Here is a 24795-nt window from a genome sequence, read left to right on the forward strand (position 1 = left end):
TTACACTCTGAAGGCAGCTTGGCTGTCGAAATGTTGGTTATAAAATTATTGCAGCTGAGCTCCTAGAGTGTGCGACTCTCTCCCTTTTTATTTTTCAAGTGTTCTACTCCGCTAGCCAGCACCTCGCCGAAACAGGTGTGCGTTTGTTTCGCGTCCTGATAGTTTGACAGTTATGTGTATACTGCATGGCTGGGCTGAGTGTCACCAGGGCAGCCTTTTACTGCTCAAGAGGAGGATTGAGCCACAAAGCAACGTCACATTTGTATGAGTTTACTTCCTTATTCGCACTTGGATGCGACATGAGTGGTTACACATCAATGTTACGAAATGCTACTTTTCAATCCTCATTAAAAAGTAGCTTTTTGATTTTTGTAACAGTTGTTGATGGGGATATTGCAAAGGAGGGTCGTTTTGTGCCTATGCAAAGTGTTACGAAACCACCGAGCCGACTTAGGTTTATTTGTTTTTGCATGTAGCTTAATTGTTGTTGCACCCGTCTTCGTCTGTGAAGTAGATGACTTGTACTACAACACGTCGGCCTAGGTACAAGTCCATGTACAATGCTAATGTAGGGTAGGTCCTCTTGAGTCGAGAGGAGGCCGTCGCCACTGTCAAACGGATGAGTCGAGAGCGAGAGAGAAAGGGAAGAGTCGAGCCGGTTTATGCACCGGGAAAAGAATGAAAGGACCAGAATAAGAGCGGGACCATGCTAATGCAGGGAGCGGGAAAATAAAGAAAAAGCAAAACACTCCAAAGGACAAGAAAAACACTCCACTTAAACCCAAGAATGTCTCTCTAAGTTTCTTCTCCTCCTGGCGTGGTGTTTTGTCCTGCCTTTCTGTGCTATGGTAATTCCATTTTCTGCTGGTGAAAAGGTAAAAGCTCTGTTTAATGGAGAGTTGAATGGCAGGCCTCTAGTGTTCCCATTCATTAAGCCTGAGCAGTCCTTCAGCCTGCCATCAGACCCACTCACTACTAGTCTGCCTGATTGGGGAATAATACCAATAATAATACAGTGGGTTTATATGGGGCTTTTCTAGGACATTGGAACGGGCCCTTTTCAAGGGAGAAAGGTTGTGTTTTAATGAACAGAGCTAAGCTTAAGTTGTCAACAAACCCTCAGTTATTTTGCGGTCGAAAACAAAATCGAATAGCATAACCACTGAATTGTAGATGGTGAATAAATACTGAGTGCTGGGCCTACGCTATTAAAGCTATCAACCAACAAATGAAAAGAGTAAATAAGTATTTGTACGTGTACCTTTTTACAAAGACCATGTCGGTCAGAAAGTTATCAACCAACCTTTTTTAAGATTATACCTTCTTCATAGTGCCTGTCCTCTATCTGTGGTCCCGGCGAGCGGTTACACGGTTTTGTCCCGAAGAAGTGCCTGTCTCGCTCTCTCTGTTTTCTCTCTGTATACTCACCCCCTGTCCTCTTTCCTGTGCCGCCCTCCTCCTCCAGGTGAGCGGCCCGGCTTTTGTCCCAGAGAAGAGCCATGACCTGCTGCACCGTATGACAGGTAAAGGTCTGTCAGCCCAGTATCAGTTCCCCAGACAGCCTTGTCTCTACCAGCCCACCATGGTGTCAGTCCAGATCAGCCTGACCAACACCTCAGACCACCCTCTGGAACAGATCCACATCGGAGACAGGAGCCCCACAGGACTCAACATGCACTGCTTCAATACTATAGGTGGGTTAGATAACATAATACACTGCTTCAATACTATAAGTGGGTTAGATGGTAGCATAATACACTGCTTCAATACTATAGGTGGGTTAGATGATAGCATAATACACTGCTTCAATACTATAGGTGGGTTAGATAACATAATACACTGCTTCAATAATATAGGTGGGTTAGATAACAACATAATACACTGCTTCAATACTATAGGTGGGTTAGATAACAGCATAATACACTGCTTCTATAATATAGGTGGGTTAGATAACAGCATAATATACTGCTTCAATACTATAGGTGGGTTAGATAACAGCATAATACACTGCTTCAATACTATAGGTGGGTTAGATAACAGCATAATACACTGCTTCAATACTATAGGTGGGTTAGATAACAGCATTATACACTGCTTCAATACTATAGGTGGGTTAGATAACAGCATAATACACTGCTTCAATACTATAGGTGGGTTAGATAACAGCATAATACACTGCTTCAATACTATAGGTGGGTTAGATAACAGCATAATACACTGCTTCAATACTATAGGTGGGTTAGATAACAGCATAGTACACTGCTTCTATACTATAGGTGGGTTAGATAACAGCATAATATACTGCTTCAATACTATAGGTGGGTTAGATAACAGCATAATACACTGCTTCAATACTATAGGTGGGTTAGATGACATAATACACTGCTTCAATACTATAGGTGAGTTGGATAACAGCATAATACACTGCTTCAATACTATAGGTGGGTTAGATTACATAATACACTCCTTCAATACTATAGGTGAGTTAGATAACAGCATAATACACTGCTTCTATACTATAGGTGAGTTAGATAACAGCATAATACACTGCTTCAATACTATAGGTGGGTTAGATAACGGCATAGTACACTGCTTCAATACAATAGGTGGGTTAGATAACAGCATAATACACTGCTTCAATACTATAGGTGGGTTAGATTACATAATACACTGCTTCAATACTATAGGTGAGTTAGATAACAGCATAATACACTGCTTCAATACTATAGGTGGGTTAGATTACATAATACACTGCTTCAATACTATAGGTGAGTTAGATAACAGCATAATACACTGCTTCAATACTATAGGTGGGTTAGATGACATAATACACTGCTTCAATACTATAGGTGGGTTAGATAACGGCATAGTACACTGCTTCAATACTATAGGTGGGTTAGATAACGGCATAGTACACTGCTTCAATACTATAGGTGGGTTAGATAACGGCATAGTACACTGCTTCAATACTATAGGTGGGTTAGATAACGGCATAGTACACTGCTTCAATACTATAGGTGGGTTAGATAACGGCATAGTACACTGCTTCAATACTATAGGTGGGTTAGATAACGGCATAGTACACTGCTTCAATACTATAGAGTGCATTCAGAAAGTATTCAGACCCCTTGACTTGTTTGATCGCTCTGGCTGGGCCACTCAAGGATATTCAGAGACTTGTATCGAAGCCACTCTTGAGATGTCTTGACTATGTTCTTAGGGTCGTTGTCCTGTTGGAAGGTGACTCTTCGCCCACATCTGAGGTCCTTAGCTTTCTGGAGCAGGTTTTCATCAAGGATCTCTCTGTACTTTGCTCCGTTCATCTTTCCCTCGATCTTGACTAGTCTCCCAGTCCCTGCCGCTGAAAAACATCCCCACAGCATGATGCTGCCACCACCATGCTTCACCATACTGATGGTGCCAGGTTTCCTCCAGACGTGAAGCTTGGCATTAGGATGAATAGTTCAATGTTGATTTCATCAGACCAGAGAATCTTGTTTCTTATGGTCTGAAAGTCTGTAGGTGCCTTTTGGCAAACTCCAAGCGGGCTGTCATGTGCCTTTTACTGAGGAGTGGCTTCCGTCTGGCCCCTGTACCATATAGGCCTGATTGGTGGAGTGCTGCAGAGATGGTTGTCCTTCTGGAAAGTTCTCCCATCTCCACAGAGGAACTCAAGAGCTCTGTCAGTGACCATCGGGTTCTTGGTCACCTCCCTGACCAAGGCCCTTCTCCACTGATTGCTCAGTTTGGCCGTGCGGCCAGCTCTAGGAAGAGACTTGGTGTTTCCAAACTTCTAACATTTAAGAATGATGGAGGCCACTGTGTTCAATGCTGGATAAATGTTTTGGTATTTCAATGCTTCAATACTATAGGTGAGTTAGATATTTTGGCCATGTAGTGTATGTGGACACCTGCTCGTCGAACATCTCATTCCAAAATCAATGGCATTAGAAGGTAGTTGATCCCCCCTTTGCTTCTAAAACAGCCTCCACTCTTCTGGGAAGACTTTCCACTAGATGTTGGAACATTGCAGCGGGGACTTGCTTCCATTCAGCCACGAGCATTAGTGAGGTCGGGCACTGATGTTGGGCAATTAGGCCTGGCTCGCAGTCGCCGTTCCAATTCATCCAAAAGATGTTTGATGGGGTTGAGGTCAGCGCTCAGTGCAGGTCAGTTAAGTTCTTCCACATAGATCTCAACAAACTTTCTGTATAGACCTCTCTTTGTGCACGGGGGCATTGTCATGCTGAAACATGAAAGGCCCTTCCGAAAACTGTTGCCACAAAGTTGGAAGCACAGAATTGTCTAGAATGTCATTGTACGCTGTAGTGTTAAGATTTCCCTTCACTGGAACTAAGTGGAACTAAGCCCTACCCATGAAAAACAGCCTCAAACCATTTTTCATCGTCAACCAAACTGAAGTTGGAACTATGCATTCAGGAAGGTGGTGTTCTCCTGGCATACGCCAAACCCAGATTCGTCCGTCAGACTACCCGATGGTGAAGCGTGATTCATCACTCCAGAGAACGTGTTTCCACTGCTCCAGAGTCCAATGGTGGCGACCTTTACACCACTCCAGCCGACGCTTGACGTTGTGCATGGTGATCTTAGGCTTTTGTGTGGCTGCTCGGCCATGGAAACCCATTTCATGAAGCTCCCAACGAACAGTTATTGTGCTGATGTTGCTTCCAGAGGCAGTTTGGAACTCGGTAGTGAGTGTTGCAACCGAGGACAGACAATATTTAATGTGCTTCAGCACTCAGCGGCCCCGTTCTGTGAACTTGTGTGGCCTACCACTGAGCTGTTGTTGCTCCTAGACGTTTCCACTTCACAATAGCAGCACTTAAAGTTGACCGGGGCAGCTCTAGCAGGGCAGAAATTTGACAAACTGACTTGTTGGAATAGTGGCGTCCTATGACGGTGCCACATTGAAAGTCGCTGAGCTCTTCAGTGAGGCCATTCTACTGCCAATGTTTGTCTATGGAGATTGAATGGCGGTGCGCTCGATTTTATACACCTGTCAGCAACGGGTGTGGCTGAAATAGACAAATCCACTAATTTGAAGGGGTGTCAACACACTTTTGTCTATATAGTGTGTTTTCATTCATAACACACACACACACACCCCTCTGAGCGCGGACATTAAAGAAAAGCAAAAGAAACGGGGGACCAAGATGAAAAGGTGTGCACTCAAGCGCGTTAAAAGCATCAATTGGCTGTGGATTGATTGGGCATTGAAGGAACTCCGGCAGCCAAACACTGGGTAATTGGGATCGATTGAGCTTAGAGTGTTGGTGTGCGTGAGAGTGGAGTTGCTTTTCATATTGAGCAGAAGAAAGTGAATGCAGACAGAATACCTTACTTTACCCCACAGTGTATTTAACCTCATAAAGACATGTTAGACTAGCACTTGGCTATTCCTACTGCAGCATAGCCCAGTGTGTTACAATAGATCTGTCTCTTCTATATGTCAGCACCTACTGGAGTAAAGTCCACGTTTCTCTTAAAACTAAAATGGAGAGTGAGAGAAATGGGAAGACGGAGACAGGGGGGTGATGGAGGGATAGAAAGCAGCTTTGAGAAGAGTGGAGAGAAATAGTGTATGATGGCTCTGGTGTCCAGGGTCCTCTCCTCTGTGTGACAGAGTTCCGCTCCGCAGAGACACAGGGAAACACATGGCTGCTCAGGAGACCGTCGAGGATCCTTCTGTCTCCTCTTTGCCAATCTCTCCCTCATTCTTTCTCTCTCCCCTCGGTCTCTCAGATCTCTCTCTCTCGTTCTCTCTCTCGCTCTCTGCTTCATGTCTTTCTCTCCCCCCTCAGTCTCTCAGATCTCTCTCACCCCAATCTCTTTTCCTACTTTATACATATCCATCTCCCCCTCTTTCACTATTTCTCGCTCTCCTCTTTAGACCCTGACATTCTCTTTGACAACCCTGTTGTTTTGGAAATATGCTACTCCTTCATTTTTTGTTCTGTCTTTCATCTCGTTGTGGAGGGTGAGATTTGAAGGATGGATTTGTCACACGCGGTGGCCTTGCTTTGTGAAGTAGAAAACACAAGTGGCGTCTGCATGCCTGTCTGTTTCACTCTAATGACCTCCCCCTTTCCCTCTCTTCGTCCTCTGCCCCTTCCTCCTCTGCCCTTGTCGCTCACTCCTCTCTTTTCATCCTCCTCTCCTTCCTTCTCTCCGTTCTCAGAGTGTCTGCTGCCAGAGGCCTCGGTGACTGTGTCTTTGGGCGTCGACTTCAACGACTCAACACAAGCGGCCAACTTCCAGCTGTGGTAAGATACTCTGGCGTCTAGTCGTTCTAGACAGTGAGGCTGAAACAGCTATAGCCTCTTCTTCCTTGTTCCTATCCTGCTTTTCTTCCAGCTGTAGAAGGAACCTCTTCTCTTATCCATGTCTCTGCTCTGCTTGCTGATCAATAGGTTGATCAGATAACCTGTTTGGGATCGAGGGAATCAACATTTCCTAAAATGCCAATTGCCCAGTGTGTTTTGCATGACAATCGCAACAGAGATGGAGAAAACGTCAAACACACACGCAGCTGTACACACACACCACTAATTTCAAAGAGGGACTTGTTGGTCTGTCGTCCTGTTTGTCCATCAGCACGAAGGAGGACCAGTTCAGTGTGTCCATCCAGCCTGCCGTAGGAGAGCTCTTCCTACCCGTCACCATGACTGAACAGGACTTCCACAAGGAGCAAGGCAAGTTATCATACGCTGTTAACTCCCCCCAAAAATATCCAAATCATTATCTTGCACAATCAGACAGAACATTAGCTGACCAATCACGGGTGTTTAGGATTAGTCACTGTTAAAGATGTGTGCCTTAGTCCAAGCAGCAACATATGTAGTGTGTAGGTAATGGCTTCATAAGTGGGGCCAATAATTACTGGCCTGCTTTCAATGGAGGCTTTCTATCAATTGAATCAATAAGAAACATTCAACTTTGATTCGCCTCCCAAGAGTGGTTGAATATCTTTTACACACACACACGCAGAGAGAGACAGACACACACACACACACACACACACCCCTCACTCTCCTGTGAATATAAGAGGCATTGAGAGAATGCAGCGCTCTTAAGTGCCTGCTAAATGCCTTCCTCGTCTTGTTAATTCATTAACGAATCTTCATTCACTCTAGTCCTATTCTGGGCTCTCCTCCTCATAGCAATCAGAGGGAAGAGGATAGGAGACCGAACGGCTAGATTTAACCCGCCCTTCTCTTTTAAAAGAAGATTATTTCAACCAAACCACTTTACTTCTCTTCAGGTGGTCTTTAGAAACAGATTTGTTGTTATTTCAACCTGAATGGGGTATTTTCCCTTCGCTAACTTGTCCCCCACCACCCCACTCACTCTAAACTCCATCCCTCCCTCCCCCGGTCCTCATTAAATGCTCTTTCTGGAGTGTTGGGAGCTCTTGTGTTGTCCAAAAGTGCGCTTTCTTTCTTCGTCTTCTTCACAGTCAAGCTCTTCAGCATTATGTTAATTTCCTGTCGTTTGTCACAATCAGACTGGCTGTGTGTGTTGAGCACAGTGAACAGTTAGTGAGGATTCTTCTTCAGCGCACCTGCAGCGCAACCTCCTCGATGTGATGCGAGTGCATCATTTCACTTGTTTCTGTTTCTCACCCAATCAGGGAAACTGCTGGGCATGAACGAGAGCTCGGCAACCATCACCATGGCAGCAGAGAACACGATCAGCCAACCAATCAGCAGACAGGTGGCAACCGTGGCCAACCTGGGAGTGGTTCCATCCGGTCAAGACAACATCCACAGGTGAGATGTGTGAAGGCTTGTTGTGTAATTGGTGTACACATGGTGTGCTAATGAGCTTCCTCCTCCGTCACGCACACCCACACACCTGACGGATAATTACCCCTCCCTCTATCTCTTTCTCTCGCTCTCTGTTTCCTTATGTCTCTTTCACTTCCTCTCTGTCCCTCTTCCTGTCTCTCCTTTTATCTTTCCCTCTGTCTCCCACTCTGTCCCTCTTTCACTTTATCTTTACCTCCCTGTCTGTCTCTCTATCCCACTGACTGAATGTCCGTCTCTCTCCCTCCTTCCCTTTGTCTCCCCCGTCTCTTTCTGTTTGAGAGAGAGGATGAGAAACAGGGAGGGAGAGGATGAATAAGAGAGCGAGAGCGGAAGAAAGAGAAGTGGATGGAAAAATAGAGGGGGGTATAAAAGGTGAGAGGGAGAAAGAGGAGAGTGGGAGGGAGATGATAGGAGACACCAGCACAAGGTTACAGGGAGCTGGGAGGAGAGGAGAATCAGTGGAAATCAATGTTAGCCGGTGGGAGAGGCCTGCCTCCAATAACCCCATACTTCATTTAGAATAACCAATAGGACAAATGATTCTGGACTATCAATCTCTGTCTCCTGGCTGGCTGACGACTGGTGAGGAAGCTGCACTCTACTCACCGTCCCTTAATGATGACACGCTCTCTTCTGGTCTCACAATGATGACCTGGGCCTGTATCCACAAAGGGTCTCAGAAATGTTCCTAGGAATCCTGTTAACCTTTTTTTTAAGACAAAAGGAATCCCACCTCAGAATAGGTTTTAGGATGTTCAGACAAACGGTTCAGACACTGAGCCAGGAGTAAAATCACCTCCTAAAAGTATCTCAGCTGGTCATCGCGACAGTTTTTAGGTATCGCAAAGGAAAGGTGACAACCAAAGATACAAGGAGCATCTATATTCTTCTCCCTCTCTGATCGAAATAGAATCAGTGGTGCTAATTGACATTGTTGCAAATGATGGGGAATAACCAATCCCGATGAGGCATCGCCAGCTTGATTGTGAATGTACATCCAAATGTAGCGATGGTAAACCGTTTATCGTTTTCATCTGACACGACCACTTTGCCTACTCTTAATTTTTGGTTAGTATGTTGGCCTGCATAACCTTTAACATTTATTTTTACCAATTCTAATATTTCGAATAATGTGAGGCATATTGTACTGAATCATACAGTATAATGGTTGTTACAAGCAGGATTTTAAACGTTTTCTACACTGCATGGCAGTTTTCCCCAAAAGTTTTTCTGCTTTCTTGAACATACTGGTACGTTTGCTCCATTTGGTGGGTGTGACTTGAAGCAATGAGTGCCGTATTTAAAGGGCAGGCGGTGCACAACCCAACCCCTCCAGATTTCAGAACATGTCCATAGTCTCATCACACTCCAGCCTGGAAGGTGGCTTTTTCACCGGTTAGTATGGCTCATGAGGTCTCCATAATTACCTGTCGACTAGGTGAGACTCTTGTGGCTAAAGAGGCCAAAAAAATATATATATAATAATATTTAAATATAACAATAAAAAACAGCAATACCTTATATACTTCTTTGCTATGAGACTTGAAATTGAGCTCAGGTGTTTCCATTTTTCATCCTTGATGTTTCTACAACTTGGAGTCCATCTGTGTTAAATTAAATTTATTGGGCATGATTTGGAAAGGCACACACCTGTCTATGTAAAGGTCCCACAGTTGACAGTGCATGTCAGAGCAAAAACCAAGCCATGAGGTCGAAGAAATTGTCTGGAGAGCTCCGAGACAGTAATGTGTCAAGGCACAGATCTAGGGAAGGGTACCAAAACATTTCTGCAGCATTGAATTTCCCCAAGAACACAGTGGCCTCCATCATTCTTAAATGGAAGAAGTTTGGAACCACCATAACTCTTCCTAGAGCTGGCCGTCCGGCTAATCTGAGCAAGATGGGAGACTAGTCGGGATTGAGGGAAAGCTGACCGGAGCAAAGTACAGAGATCCTTGATGAAAAGTCTCAATGTCCTTGAGTGGCCCAGCCAGAGCCCAGACTTGAACCGGATAATGACCATCGTTATGTTTGGAGAAAAAAGGGGGAGGCTTGCAAGCCGAAGAACACCCTCCCAACCGTGAAGCACGGGGGTGGCAGCATCATGTTGTGGGGGTGCTTTGCTGCAGGAGGGACTGGTGCACTTCACAAAATAGATGGCATCATGAGAGGAAAATTAGGTGGATATATTGAAGCAACTTCTCAAAACATCAGTCAGGTGGTTAAAGCTTGGTCGCAAATGGGTCTTCCAAATGGACAATGACCCCAAACATACTTCCAAAGTTGTGCAAAATGGCTTAAGGACAACAAAGACAAGGTATTGGAGTGGCCATCACAATGCCCTGATATCAATCCTATAGAAAATGTGTGGGCAGAACTGAAAAAGCGTGTGCTTGCAAGGAGGCCTACAAACCTGACTCAGTTACACCAGCTCTGTCAGGAGGAATGGGACAAAATGTACCCAATTTTTTGTGGGACGCTTGTGGAAGGCTACCTGAAACGTTTGACCCAAGTTAAACAATTTAAAGGCAATGCTACCAAATACTAATTGAGTGCATGTAAACTTCTGACCCACTGGGAATGTGATAGAAATAAATCATTCTCTCTACTACTATTCTGACATTTCACATTCTTAAAATAAAGTGGTGATCCTAACTGACCTAAAACAGGGAAATTTTACTAGGATTAAATGTCAGGGATTGTGAAAAACTGAGTTTAAATGTATTTGGCTAAGGTGTATGTAAACTTCCATCATCAACTATATATATAGGGCAGCAGCTTCTAATGTGCTAGTGATGGCTGTTTAACAGTCTGCTGGCCTTGAGATAGAAGCTGTGTTTCAGTCTCTCGGTCCCAGCTTTGATGCACATGCACTGACATCGTCTTCTGGATGATAGCGGGGTGAACAGGCAGTGGCTCAGGTGGTTGTTCTAGATGATCTTTTTGGCATTCCTGTGCTGTCGGTATCCTGAAGGGCAGATAGTTTGCCCCCGGTAATGCTTTGGGCAGTCCGCACCACCCTCTGGAGAGCCCTGCGGTTTCGGGTGGTGCAGTTGCCGTACCAGGCGGTGATACAGCCCCACGGGATGCTCTCAATTGTGCATCTGTAAAAGTTTGAGGGTTTTAGGTGCCAAGACAAATATATTCAGCCTTCTGAGGCTGAAGAGGCGCTGTTGCGCCTTCTTCACCACACTGTTTGTGTGGGTGGACCATTTTAGTTTGTCAGTGATGTGTATGCCGAGGAACTTGGAGCTCTATCTGCAAGTCTCTGTTGTGCGGCGCATATGAGATGATGACGTTACACTTGTATGCAAGTCACTACTAAATATTTGCCATCATATCTTATGGCTTTCTGCCAGAAGTCAAAGAGCTCTGGTTGAGTTGTCATTTTTTCCCCTGTACTTCCAGCTAGTGTTTTTTTTCTTCTTCTCCTCTGTTCTCGTGTACACATGCTGCCCTTCCTTCAGAAAAGCATGCGTCACAACTTTGTTCATTTGCAGAATTTCACTCATTCACTTTTTCTTGTAAATGGCCATACTCACCGAATATTTTATTTGATAGCAACTAGCTCTGCTTGTATAAATTTATGAGCGGGATTTGCTTGTCTTGGCAAATTCTTTAACAGCGTCTGTGATTTTGCTCTTAGTTTGTGCTGATTTGGATAGCATTCTGTTAGAAGCCTAATGGGATTTTCTAGCGTTTTTAGCGCCCCCTTGGGTGCTATGCCGGTAATACCATAAATTCCTGTATGGGAGAAGGATGGTATGACAATATGAAAATCTGGATACCACCAAAGCCTACTGAAGAACCTCCCCTTCTGTCTCTGCAGAGCTCAAGGGGTTAGGTATATACTGGAAGGTTAGGTGGAGCCATCTACGGTTTCCTTCAGATGTAAAAATCCCACATGGGTGGTGGTATCTCATAGGTGAGGTATGTCGATGCTGCACAATTACTAGTGCTCACAGACACCACAGACTAATGCTGACACAAACGCACACAGTAGGAATGAGAGGGATCCATATGAGTGGATACACACAGAGAGCTCATTGTGGAGGTCACTTTGCATTAATATTACTGTGATGGAGGTGACCTCCACTAGGACCCCATCTCCTCACCACCTCTCCCCAGGGACAGGCCTCTCTGGCCTGGGCACCAGCACGTCCATGCCTGGGGGTCAAGGTTCAGACTTAATGTAGAAATAATGATCTGAAAATGGTATCATGTTATACCATTTATATTGTGTGGTGCTATTAGCTACAAAACTGTTACATTTGTTGTGGCTATTTGAATATTATTGTGGGGTGCTTTACTGCATATCTCAGGTTATCTTTGGTGTGTGTGTGTGTGTGTGTGTGTGTGTGTGTGTGTGTGTGTGTGTGTGTCAACACCTCTACCTCTCAGACATGTAGTCCCGTTGATCACCAGCAGGGTGCAGCCCTGTTGTAACCGAGGAAACCCTAACCACCACTTCAACACAGCCCAATTGATTGCTGGAAAGGAGGCTGGCAATAAATCAAGCAGAAAAGCAAATGTAGAAAAAGCTGTTCTTGTTTATGTCTAAACAGGAGGAATAGAATAAATCTGCTCTATTTTTCACTCAGTTTGAAAGCAAATTTGATTGTGTTTGTATGCTTTGGTTGGTTAGAGACCTTCATTTTTAAAAGTGCACCTTTGGAATTGTGAGCTATGTTTTCGCTTTGCTTCAATATAATCTATTCATATATCCAGTTTTGTTTCCATTTGGTGATAACTGATATATGACGTTAAATACAAGTAAACTTTTTGTTCCATTAGTCTTAAATGAATGAGGATGTTGAATATGTTATTCCATTATTTAAATAACCATTATAACTGTCATAATTGTTATTTGATTAGCACTTCTAATACCAACAATTTGCAGTCTAAAGAACTTTCATGACGTAATAATATTTATTTGTTTTATTATTCTGCGGCATCCAATTTGTGTCGGGTTTGTGAACTTTATTGCTGAATGTGCAACCAAATAATTATAGCTGTGAGCTGCAATGAATGGGATTCACAGGATGACAAAGGGAAAAAATATTATTTGGGTAACAAAGCAAGCACTATCATGTAGGAACTATCTTCCTTAATGTGCAATCAGTGAAAGCATTACGTTGTTTCTCTCAATACCACAAGGATGATGCAAGTGAAGTTTAGTCTGTAGGTTTGATGAAGCAGGTAATCATTCTTAAAGTATTGCGTTTATATACCAATTCTGGGGTAAATTTGACTGATGGTTTAGGTTAAGATTTGTGAAAATATTTCAATCTTAGTGTATTGGTATACAGTGCATTTGGAAAGTATTCAGACCCCTTACCCTTTTCCAAATTGTGTCACTTTACAGCCTTATTCTAAAATTGATTAAATAATTTTTGCACATGTATTAATAATAAAAAAAACTGAAATACCTTATTTACATAGGTATTCAGACCCTTTGCTATTAGACTCGAAATTGAGCTCAGGTGCATCCTGTTTCCATTTGATGATCCTTGATGTTTCTACAACTTGATTGGAGTCCACCTGTGGTAAATTAAATTGATTGGACATGATTTGGAAAGGCACACACCTGTCAATATAAGGTCCCACAGTTGTCAGAGCAAAAACCAAGCCACGAGGTCAAAGGAATTGTCCGTAGAGCTCCAAGACAGGATTGTGTCAGCATGGGGAAGGGTACCAAAACATTTCTGCAGTATTGAAGGTCCCCAAGAACATAGTGGCCTCCATCATTCTTAATTGGAAGAAGTTTGGAACTACCAAGTCTCTTCCTAGAGCTGGCCGCCTGGCCAAACTGAGCAATCGGTGGAGAAGGGCTTTGAGGTGACCAAGAACCCAATGGTCACTCTGACAGAGCTCCAGAGTTCCTCTGTGAAGATGGGAGAACCTTCCAGAAGGACAACCATCTCTGGAGCACTCCACCAATCAGGCTTTTATGGTAGAGTGGCCAAACCGAAGCCAGTCCTCAGTAAAAGGCACATGACGGGTACCTTTTGTCAAACTCCAAGCTGGCTAAAGAACTCAGACCATGCGAAACAAGATTTTCTGGTCTGATGAAACCAAGATTGAACTCTTTATCCTGAATGCCAAGCTTTACGTCTGGAGGAAACCTGGCACCATCCGTACGGTGAAGCATGGTGGTGGCAGCATCATGCTGTGGGGATGTTTTTCAGCGGTAGGGACTGGGACACTTTTCAGGATCAAGGGAGGAAAGATGAAAGGAGCAAAGGACAGAGAGATCCTTGATGAAATCCTGCTCCGGAGCGCTCAGAACCTCAGTCTGGATCGAAGGTTCACCTTCCAACAGGACATCGATCCTAAGCACACAGGCAAGACAACGCAGGAGTGGCTTCGGGACAAGCCTCAATGTCCTTTAGTGGCCCAGCCGGAGCCCGGACTTGAACCCGATCGAACATCTCTGGAGAGACCTGAAAATAGCTGTGCAGCGTCGCTCCCCATCGAACCTGACAGAGCTTGAGAGGATCTGCAGAGGAGAATGAGAGCCACTCCATAATACAGGTGTGCCAAGCTTGCAGCGTCATACCCAAGAAGACTCAAGGCTGTAATCGCTGCCAAAGGTGCTTCAACAAACTACTCAGTAAAGGGTCTGAATACTTACGTAAATGTTATCAGGTTTTTTATTAAAAAATTTAACATTTGCAAAAATGTCTAAAAACCTGTTTTTGCATTGTCATTATGAGGTTTTGTGTGTAGATTGATATGGGGGGGGACTATTTTAATCAATTTTAAAATAATGCTGTAACAAAGTGGAAAAAGTGAAGGCGTCTGAATACTTTCCAAAGGCACTGTATTGCGGTCATCTTTGAATTATGGGACTTTAATAAAATAAAATTAGTTAAGGCAATTGGGATTCTCCAGAATTTCTGAAGGCAATTCGTCCAGAGGCAACGAGGTGGGAATAACACACATTATGGTTCATTTCTTATAGGGTGTGAATATATTATGCCACTGGTGCCAATCTAAGGTTGCGGAGACTTTTATATTCGCACAGCTTCTAAGGACATATACATAAGGTTTACATACCAATATGTTGGCCCCATGTCCATTGGTTCAGTTCTTATAGCCCTGTTGTGGTATGGTGTCGTCTCGTGGTGTAGCGTGGCCATTTTTTAAATGCGGCAACTAATGATTCTCAAGTTCTTTTAGAGGCTAATTTATTGAGTCTATATGCTAAATCTATAGGTATAGTGCGGCCATATTTGAATGCTGCATCAACAAAAAAATATCTATACCATTCAGGGATACTATGGGATTTTGGCAATGAGGATGGATACCATTTTTTTATGTCTATGCGTGCAGTTTGAAGGAAGTTGGTAACTAGCACCTAGCGCAATTGCTAACTGGTGTTAGCGCAATGACTGGTAGTCTATGGGTACACTATATATATATATATATATATATCTCACACACACACACACAAAAGTATGTGGACACCCCTTCAAATTAGTGGATTTTTTATTTATTTCAATCACACTCGTTGCTGACAGGTGTATAAAATTGAGCATACAGCCATGCGATTTCCGTTGACAATTGGTAATAGAATGGCCGAACTGAAGAGCTCAGTGACTTTCAACGTGGCACCATCATAGGATGGCACCTTTCCAACAAATCAGTTTGTCAAATTTATGCCCTGCTAGAGCTGCCCTGGTCAACTGTTAGTGCTGTTATTGTGAAATGGAAACGTCTAGGAGCAACAACGGCTCAGCTGCGAAGTGGTAGGCCAGACAAGCTCCCAGAACGGGACCACTGAAGCGCGTAGCGTGTTAAAAATCCTCTGGCCTCGGTTGCAACACTCACTACCAAGTTCCAAACTGCCTTTGGAAGCAAAGTCAGCACAAGAACTGTTTGTCGGGAGCTTCATGAAATGGGTTTCCATGGCCGAGCAGCCACACACAAGCCTAAGATTGCCAAGCGTCGGCTCGAGTGGTGTTAAAGCTCACCGCCATTGGAGCAGTGGAAACACGTTCTCTGGCGTGATGAATCATGCTTCACCATCTGGCAGTCTGATGGACGAATCTGGATTTGGCGGATGCCAGGATAACGCTACCTGCCCAAATACAAATTGCCAACTGTAAAGTTTGGTGGAGGAATAATGGTCTGGGGCTGTTTTCCAGTGTTCAGGCTAGGCCCCTTAGTTCCAGTGAAGGGAAATCTTAACACTACAGCGTACAATGACATTCTAGACAATTCTGTGCTTCCAACTTTGTGGCAACAGTTTGGGAAGGCCCTTTCCTGTTTCAGCATGACAATGCCCCTCTGCATAGAGGTCCACAGTGTGGAAGAACTTGACTGGCCTGCAAAGAGCCCTGACCTCAACCCCATCAAACACCTTTGGGCTGAATTGGAATGCTGACTGCGAGCCAGGCCTAATCTTCCTAAATCAGTGCCTAACCTCACTAATGCTCTTGTGGCTGAATGGAAGCAAGTCCCCGCAGCAATTTTCCAACAGCTAGTGGAAAGTCTTCCCAGAAGAGTGGATGCTATTATAGTGACAAAGGGGTGACCAACTTCATATTTACTCTGGCTATGGAACCCCGAAATGTTTGTCGGACGTGCTCCCTGGTGTCAACATGCTTTTGGTCATGTAGTGCATCTGCTAGCATGTCTATGGGCATCGGCTAGCATGTCTATGGGCATCGGCTAGCATGTCTATGGGCATCGGCTAGCATGTCTATGGGCATCGGCTAGCATGTCTATGGGCATCGGCTAGCATGTCTATGGGCATCGGCTAGCATGTCTATGGGCATCGGCTAGCATGTCTATGGGCATCGGCTAGCATGTCTATGGGCATCTGCAGGCTAGCAGATACCCGTAGACGTCGTCATTGCGCTAATGCTAGTTAACATCGGCTCGCTAAACCGCCTCGAACTTCCTTTTTATACTAGACACGGAGAGATAAAGATGGTATCCACAAGTTCATCTGACTCTGGGGAAGTAGATAAAGGGCCTCACTGCCAAAATCCCGAAGTATCCCTTTTTAAAGACTGATGAAATGAGTCTCTAAATCCAAAACCTGGAGTGAATCTGACGTGCGATTCATGAGGAGAACATGATTTTGAGCATTAGCGTTACAGATGCATAGAATGAGTCGTTAATGGTTTCCTTGTCTTATGTCAATACCAAATTCTGTGTGGTTCATTATAGTGATGACAAGTTTCAAATTGGTAGGCCACTGTGGAGTGAATTAATTAACTGGACGTGTAAAAATTATATTTTTTATATTTGTCAGTAATTCAGCCATCTTTTGACCAATCATTAGCTTTTCTCAAATTAAGACAAATTTGGTGTCCATTTTGGACCTATGGTTCATAAGAATGAGGATTTTTGTATATTTAAGCACATTTGAGCATATTAGCATATGGCTAATATGCGTCTGCTGGTATAGTGTGACCATCTTAGAATGCGTTGTGATGAGTCAAAATACCAAATATGGAGTTAATCTGACTTTCAGTCAATGAGTAGAAAAATGTGTTATGATTATTTTAAGCATTAACGTTACATAGTCTAAACAGTGAATTGTTCATAGTTTCCTTCATTTTTTTTTTAAAGGTATCATTGCCAAACTTATCATGGTTCATCATAATAATGAATTGATGACCTTAAAACGTTTCAAGTTTATAGAACATTGTGGAGGGGATTTACAAAGGATTTGAATGGAATTGTGAAATCTGATTTCCTGATTTAATCAATACCTTAGCTTATCTCTAAGTTAAGAGATGTACCATGGGTCTACATACCAAAATGTGTGTTATTTGGACTTACGGTTCATGAGACGTTTTTCCAAAGGTTTTCAAAAATGTTCAAGATGGAGGATAATCTATCCTGGCAGACCTTATGGGTCCTTGAGGCAAGTTCGTTCAGCATGAGGAAAGACTCCTACATACAACGTTTTAAGTCTAGGTCAAACGATGTGACGGATATGAGGGTTTAAGTGAGGCTTGTTGTAACAGCTCCCCCTGTAGGACAATCAGTGCCATTATTTTTGACCAAATTGCTTATGGCCTCTACTTTCTGTGTTCCTAATGAGTTATTTGACCGTGTAAAGAAAATAAATTCCACAGAAAATAACAATAGGTATTGACAGCTTTGCTGTGAACCCCTAAAAACACTGGTAGCAATGGTTATTTATGAACATAACCAATAACAATGTGTGTGTTTGAGTGTGAGTACTCTCTCTCCACAACCCCAGCTCTGCATTAGTTAACACATCTGTTTACTGTCCTTGTGAAGTGGACACTACTTTCTCTCCCTTTTCTTTCTTTTCTCCCCTCCTCCTCCTCTCCCTCCCTCCATCTAGTGGTGTGTCCATATGGGCCGTAGTGTGGTCAGTCAGTGACCGTATTGGCAGTGTCTTGTGAAGTGTCCTGCTCTCCTAATAGGGGTTAATAACAGTAGGAGTCTGGCTGTAGCTGGTCTGATCTGGCCACCCTGCTGAAGGACACTTGGTCTTGGACACTCGTCGGATCACGTGGCCAGTGAACCCCAGCTAAGCTCATTCAGGACAGAGTGTGAGGTTGCTGGGAGCGCGTTGCCGCGTTAAGGGTTTTAACCAGGCAGGGCCTAGTTTAGTCCACCAGGCAGGGCCTAGTTTAGTCCACCAGGCAGGGCCTAGTTTAGTCCACCAGGTAGTCTAGTCCACCAGGCAGGGCCTAGTCTAGTCCACCAGGCAGGGCCTAGTCTAGTCCACCAGGCAGGGCCTAGTCTAGTCCACCAGGCAGGGCCTAGTCTAGTCCACCAGGCAGGGCCTAGTCTAGTCCACCAGGCAGGGCCTAGTCTAGTCCACCAGGCAGGGCCTAGTCTAGTCCACCAGGCAGGGCCTAGTCTAGTCCACCAGGCAGGGCCTAGTCTAGTCCACCAGGCAGGGCCTAGTCTAGTCCACCAGGCAGGGCCTAGTTTAGTCCACCAGGCAGGGCCTAGTTTAGTCCACCAGGCAGGTGCTGTCTGTCTGACCACATGATTAAGATAGTGGTCAAACAGAAATCTAACTAACCAGTCAAAACACCATATGTTTGTTTTTTTGGTTGAATATGTCCACAAAATGCAAAGTGCATTGAGCACCTGGAAAAGCTTTTCTAAATCCAACCAGGCATAATTGTAAAGCATCTCAAAGCCAGTTGGTTATGGTGGGTGGCAGACTGAACCTTGTTCTTCCTCACCCAGCCTAAGGTTGAATGTAAAGGTGAAGCCCACTTAGTGTTTGCATGGCGGAGGAGAATGGAGGGAGGGAGGGATGGAGGTGTAGGAGGCAGATGGCAACAGGGTGAGGCTCTTTCCACTGAGGAGAAACACAGATAATTGGAGAGTGATGCTTAGCGGCAGCCTGGCGGTCGATGCCAATCTCCCCTCTAAGTCCAGGGGTTATGATTTTCTTTTCATGCGCTGCAATTAATCCAGTGTTTAGCCCCACACACGCCTGCCTGAAGAGAGCACGGGCATACCAATGACCTGGTTTAGACCACGATCACCCCCGCTGATCGCTCTCTCTGTGGTTGTGTGTGGAAGTAAAGATTTGGGTCACGTCTGGTTTGTAAATGGATGCTCCTCGGGTCTCCACTGTGTGCCCTGTTATGATTTCTCTCCTCTAGTCGTTGGTGTGTGTGTGTGTGTGTGTGTGTGTGTGTGAGAGAGAAATCAGAACCAGGCAGCATCCTGCCCTGAGGCCTTCAGCACAGAACTAATGGATCAAGTAATTGTCCACCACTACCAAACTGACCTGTACAGAGAACACACACACAAACAGACTCTCTTAGAAGTACAGAGCACACACACAAACCAAACTCTCTTAGAAGTGCACACCATCCAGTGACAAATCCAACACAGTCTTCCCTGGTTCCAACACAGTCTTCCCTGGTTCCAACACAGTCTTCCCTGGTTCCAACACAGTCTGCCCTGGTCCCAACACAGTCTGCCCTGGTCCCAACACAGTCTGCCCTGGTCCCAACACAGTCTGCCCTGGTCCCAACACAGTCTGCCCTGGTCCCAACACAGTCTGCCCTGGTCCCAACACAGTCTGCCCTGGTCCCAACACAGTCTGCCCTGGTCCCAACACAGTCTGCCCTGGGCTGCAGTGTTCCAATAAGTGTCTTCAGAAAGAGAGAGAGAGAGAGAGAGAGAGAGAGAGCCCAGCCTCAAAGAGCAGCCTCGGGGCAGTGTTAGTGTTAATGATAGATTTATATCCTAAACCCATTAACAAAGCCACAGGGACCACACACACACCACACACACACACCTCAGGCTGCTGGCATGGAGAGAGGCTAAAGCACAGAACACAGTGGCGAGGTAGGACTTTTTTAAAACGCTCGTTTGTGCAATTACATGTGATGTCCTGTGATGAATAACAAAATTGGCAAAATTACATATTGAGGCCTATACAACTGCTGAACTTACATCACACTTTTTGGCTAATACTTAATATTTAACAATAAGAGAAGAGGGGATGAGGGGGCAAGATGGGCGAGGGGAAAGAGGGGCGAGGGATTAGTGGTGTTTTCAGTGGAGTGTGTATCCTGTTGAAGTGGCTAATATTTTAATTAGGTCTGAGAGGACTGAGAGCTGCCTGATAAACTCCCTCTCCTCTGTTGATGGTAATTTAGGCGCTCCCCAGGGGCACAGCCAGACACACTACTGTGTGCGTGTGTGCGTGCCACCGTGTGTGTTAATTGGTGGTCGTGCCGTTTATCTGTACCCGGAGACGGTGACAGCTGGTGACCCCTGGTCCAGCCTACAGGCTCTGCTCCAGCTCGATCTGTGAGGGGCTCCTCTCTCCTCTGCTCTTTACTGGGGTATTATCAGGCCTGAAGGAGGGTCTTTGTGGCCTGGTTGTCAGTCCTAAGAACGGTTATTTGTGAGGCCTAACCAGGGGCACGCAGGGGGTCTTTGTCCCAGGGATGTAGTGCTAAACGGAGGCAGATGGCTGGGTGGTGTCAGACTGTCAGCCACGTGGGGCTCCAGAGGACCAGAGGGAGCAGGAGAGAGGGGGCTCAGCCCAGACCTGTCACCCTAAATAGGGGCTGGGTCACCCCGGGTCAGGGCCCCTGCTTGGCTCTTGTTAGCACCCGCAATGGGCACCATGTGCACCCTATTTTGGTCCCCTGTCTGCGGGGCTGGTGTCCTAGGAAACTGGGCTGCTGAGAATTCTCCCAGGGGGAAGGAAGGGTGGGGGCTGTTCCTCAGGGGCCCACACCCTGCTCTCAGATTCCCCACACTGGGGAAAAGGGGGGTGAATGTGTTTGATTGACAGAATGGTGTGTCTCCTCCCTAATGGCTTTTTAGTTAGCTGGATAATAGACTGTCTTTCTCTCTCCTGTGTCTCTCTCTCTCTCTCTCTCTCTCTCTCTGTCTCTCTCTCTCTCCTCACTCTCACACCTTCTTACTAATGCTGTGTAATTGCAGGATTTGTAATGTTTTGGAATGTTTCTTAGTTGAGGATTTATGACGGGCTCGGTGTGCATAGGCAGCTGGCGCCCACATTGATTTTTCATTTCATGCAGTTTAGTTATAGGTCAGCTATTCAGCCTTTACTTTGGTCCCTGAACTTGGAGAACTAGCCCCAGATTAAAGACTAAATGTGTGTTCAGTAATTCTCTCTTTCTTGTATCCAGTCAGTCATGTTACCCTGTATCTACTCATTCCTGGTACCATTTCTCATGTACTTAGTCTGTCCTGTTACCCTGTCTTCTACTGTATATCTAGTCCGCCATGTTACCTGTTCTGTAACCCTCTCTCATATATCTACTTGGTCGTGCTACCCTGTAACCCTTTATTCAGTCAGTGTTGTAACCCAGTCTCCGATCTCCTGTTCCCTGTAGGTTTGCTGGTAAGACGGCCAGTAGTGGAGCTGTGGTGCTGGTGACGGTGGAGCTGAGGGGGGAGTCTACAGCTCTGATCACCATCAACACAGAGAAGAGTGTCATGGGCCCCATGCTGCTCCGAGACCTGAAACGGGCCCTGGCCCAGGCCTAGAGCCCCCCCCAGCCCCAGTCCTCCAACACACAGAGAAAAATACTGCTGCCATGATGACATCTCAAACTCATTCATCCAAAAACACACACGCACGCAATGTCTTTCTCTCTCCCGATCTCTCATTTTCTTCCTCTCTTCCATTCTCTGTCACACAAATACCCACTTACATGCAGGCAAGGAGATCTCAGATCGTCTCCAGAAAAAAAAATGGTATTGCTTAGAGAAAAGCACTCCTAGATTCCTTATAGCCTTATTTAAATACTGTTATTGGAATTTGAAACCTCCTGAAGCGTTTCAAGAGCCAAAAGCCAAGACGAATGAACTACCATGATGCTATATAGTGTATGACATTGATATAAACAAGATAGTGCTTTTCTTTTTAGCTGAAGGTAGCCTAGCGGTTAGAGCGTTTGGCTACTGACCAAAAGGCCGCTGGTTGGAATACCCCAAGCCAACAAGGTGAAAAATATTTGATGTGCCCTTAACCCTAATTTGCTCCTAGGGCGCCGTACTCTTATGGCTGACCCTGTAAAACAACACATTTCACCCCACCTATCTGGTGTGACAATATAAAAAAAATCCACTGTTACTGTGCCTCATCCATTCCAAACCCTCATATTGTTTCCAACGGAGCAACACCTGTGAAGTGCCTTTATAAATGAAGAAAGTTATGTTTTTTTAGGTAACCAAAAATGTGTTCATCAATCATTGAGGTATGTATCACTATTGGTGAAAAGAACTGAATTTATTAAAATGGTTAAGTGAACGAACAGTGGTTGTCTCTTGATTGTTGATGGCGGTGCGTATGCTGGTGTGTAGAGATGTGGTGCAGTGTGTTTGTGTGTAGGGTTACTTTAGAGTGTGTGTGTGTGTTGGGTTGCGGTGCATTGGAGTGCAGTGTTACTGGCTGTATCTTGGGATTGTGCAGCGGTTTGTCTGTGTGGGTTGGATTAGGGTGCAATGTTACTGTGTAGTGGCTTTGTGTGCAGTGTCAAATTTAAATTGTATTTGTCACATGCACCGAATACAACAGGTGTAGACTTTACCGGGAAATGCTTACTTACAAGCGCTTTCCCAATAATGCAGAGTTAAAAAGTAAAATTTGCTAAAAAAATAAAAAAGTAACACAATAAAATAACAATAACGAGACTATATACAAGAAGTACCGGTACCGAGCCAATGTGCAGTAGTACCAGGTAGTAACGAGGCTATATAGAAGGAGTACCGGTACCGAGCCAATGTGCAAGAGTACGAAGTAGAAGTAATATGTACATGTAAGTAGGGGTAAAAGTGACTGGGCAATCAGGATAGATAATGAACAGTGTAGTGTGTGTGCATAGAGTCAGTGCAAAAATAAAGATGTCAATGCAAATAGTCCAGGTAGCCATTTGATGAACTGTTCAGCAGTCTTATGGCTTGGGGTTACTGGTAGAAGATGTTCAGGAGCCATTTGATGAGCTGTTCAGCAGTCTTATGGCTTGGGGTTACTGGTAGAAGATGTTCAGGAGCCATTTGATGAGCTGTTCAGCAGTCTTATGGCTTGGGGTTACTGGTAGAAGATCTTCAGGAGCCTTTTGATGAGCTGTTCAGCAGTGTTATGGCTTGGGGTTCCTGGTAGAAGATCTTCAGGAGCCTTTTGATGAGCTTTTCAGCAGTCTTATGGCTTGGGGTTCCTGGTAGAAGATCTTCAGGAGCCTTTTGGTCCCAGACTTGGCACTCCGGTATCGCTTGTCATGCGGTACCAGAGAGAACAGTCTGTGGCTGGAATATTTGACCCTTTTTATGGCCTTTGTCTGACATCGCCTGGTTTAGAGGTCCTGGATGGCAGGGAGCTCGGCCACAGTGATGTACTGAGCCGTACTCACTATCCTCTCTAGCGCCTTAGTCGGATGCCAAGCAGTTGCCATACCAGGCGGTGATGCAGCCAGTCAAGATGCTCTCAATGGTGCAGCTGTATAACTTTTTGATGATCTGAGGGCCCATGCCAAATTCATTCAGCCTCCTGCGGGGGAAGAGGCGTTGTCGTGCCGTCTTCACGACTGTGTTGATGTGTTTGGACCATGATAGGTCCTTAGTGATGTGGACACCGAGGAACATGAAGCTCTCAACCCGCTCCACTACAGTCCTATTAATGTGAATGGAGGCGTGCTCTGCCCTCCAGTTCCTGTAGTCCACGATCAGCTCCTTTGTCTTGCTGAGGGAGAGGTTGGTGTCCGGGCAGTCTCTGACCTCCTCCCTATAGGCTGTCAACGTTGTCGTGATCAGGCCTACCACCGTCATGGAGTCGGCAAACTTAATTTATGGTGTTGGAGTCGTGTACGGCCACGCAGTCATGGGTGAACACGGAGTGCAGGTGGGGACTAAGCACGCACCCCTGAGGGGGCCCCCGTGTTGAGGGTTAGTGTGGCTGATGTTTTGTTGCCTACCCTCACCACCCGATCAGGAGTGAGTTGTTTAGTCCCAGGGTCCTGAACTTGGAGGGCATTATGGTGTTGAACGCTGTAGTCAATGAACAGCATTCTCACATACAGTAGGTTTTCCTTTTGTCCAGGTGTGAAAGGGCAGTGTGGAGTGCAATAGAGACTGTGTTATCTGTTGGGGCGGTATGCGAATTCGATTGGGTGTCTGGGATAATGGTGGTGTGAGTCATGATCAGCCTTTCAAAGCGTTTCATGGCTACAGATGTGAGTGGTACAGGACGATAGTCATTTAGACAGGTTACCTTGGCATTCTTGGGCACAGGGACAGGTTGAAAGTCTCAGTGAAGACACTTGCCAGCTGATCAGCGCATGCTCTGTGTATGCATCCTGGTAGTCTGTCTGAATCGGCATAAGGAGAGCGTGATCACACAGTCTTCCGGAACAGCTGGTGCTCACATGCATGGTTCAATGTTGCGTGCTTTGACTCGAGCATAGAAGGCATTTAGCTCCTCTGGTAGGCTTGCGTCACTGAGCAGCTTGCGGCTGGT

General features: G+C 45.2%; 1 protein-coding gene across 1 annotated transcript in view; it reads left to right on the top strand.

Annotated features, from left to right (window-relative positions):
- Nucleotides 1–22594, top strand: part of LOC115203934 (AP-3 complex subunit beta-1) — a 56443-nt gene extending 33849 nt beyond the window's left edge. Inside the window, exons 23-27 of the mRNA XM_029769032.1 lie at nt 1466–1694; nt 6200–6284; nt 6616–6713; nt 7652–7790; nt 21674–22594. Coding sequence (XP_029624892.1) covers nt 1466–1694; nt 6200–6284; nt 6616–6713; nt 7652–7790; nt 21674–21827 — 705 coding nt within the window. The 3' untranslated portion in view covers nt 21828–22594. The remainder of the gene's footprint in view (nt 1–1465; nt 1695–6199; nt 6285–6615; nt 6714–7651; nt 7791–21673) is intronic.
- Nucleotides 22595–24795: the final 2201 nt, after the last annotated feature.

Source organism: Salmo trutta, chromosome 12 (assembly GCF_901001165.1).
Source record: "Salmo trutta chromosome 12, fSalTru1.1, whole genome shotgun sequence".
NCBI classification, from domain to species: domain Eukaryota; kingdom Metazoa; phylum Chordata; class Actinopteri; order Salmoniformes; family Salmonidae; genus Salmo; species Salmo trutta.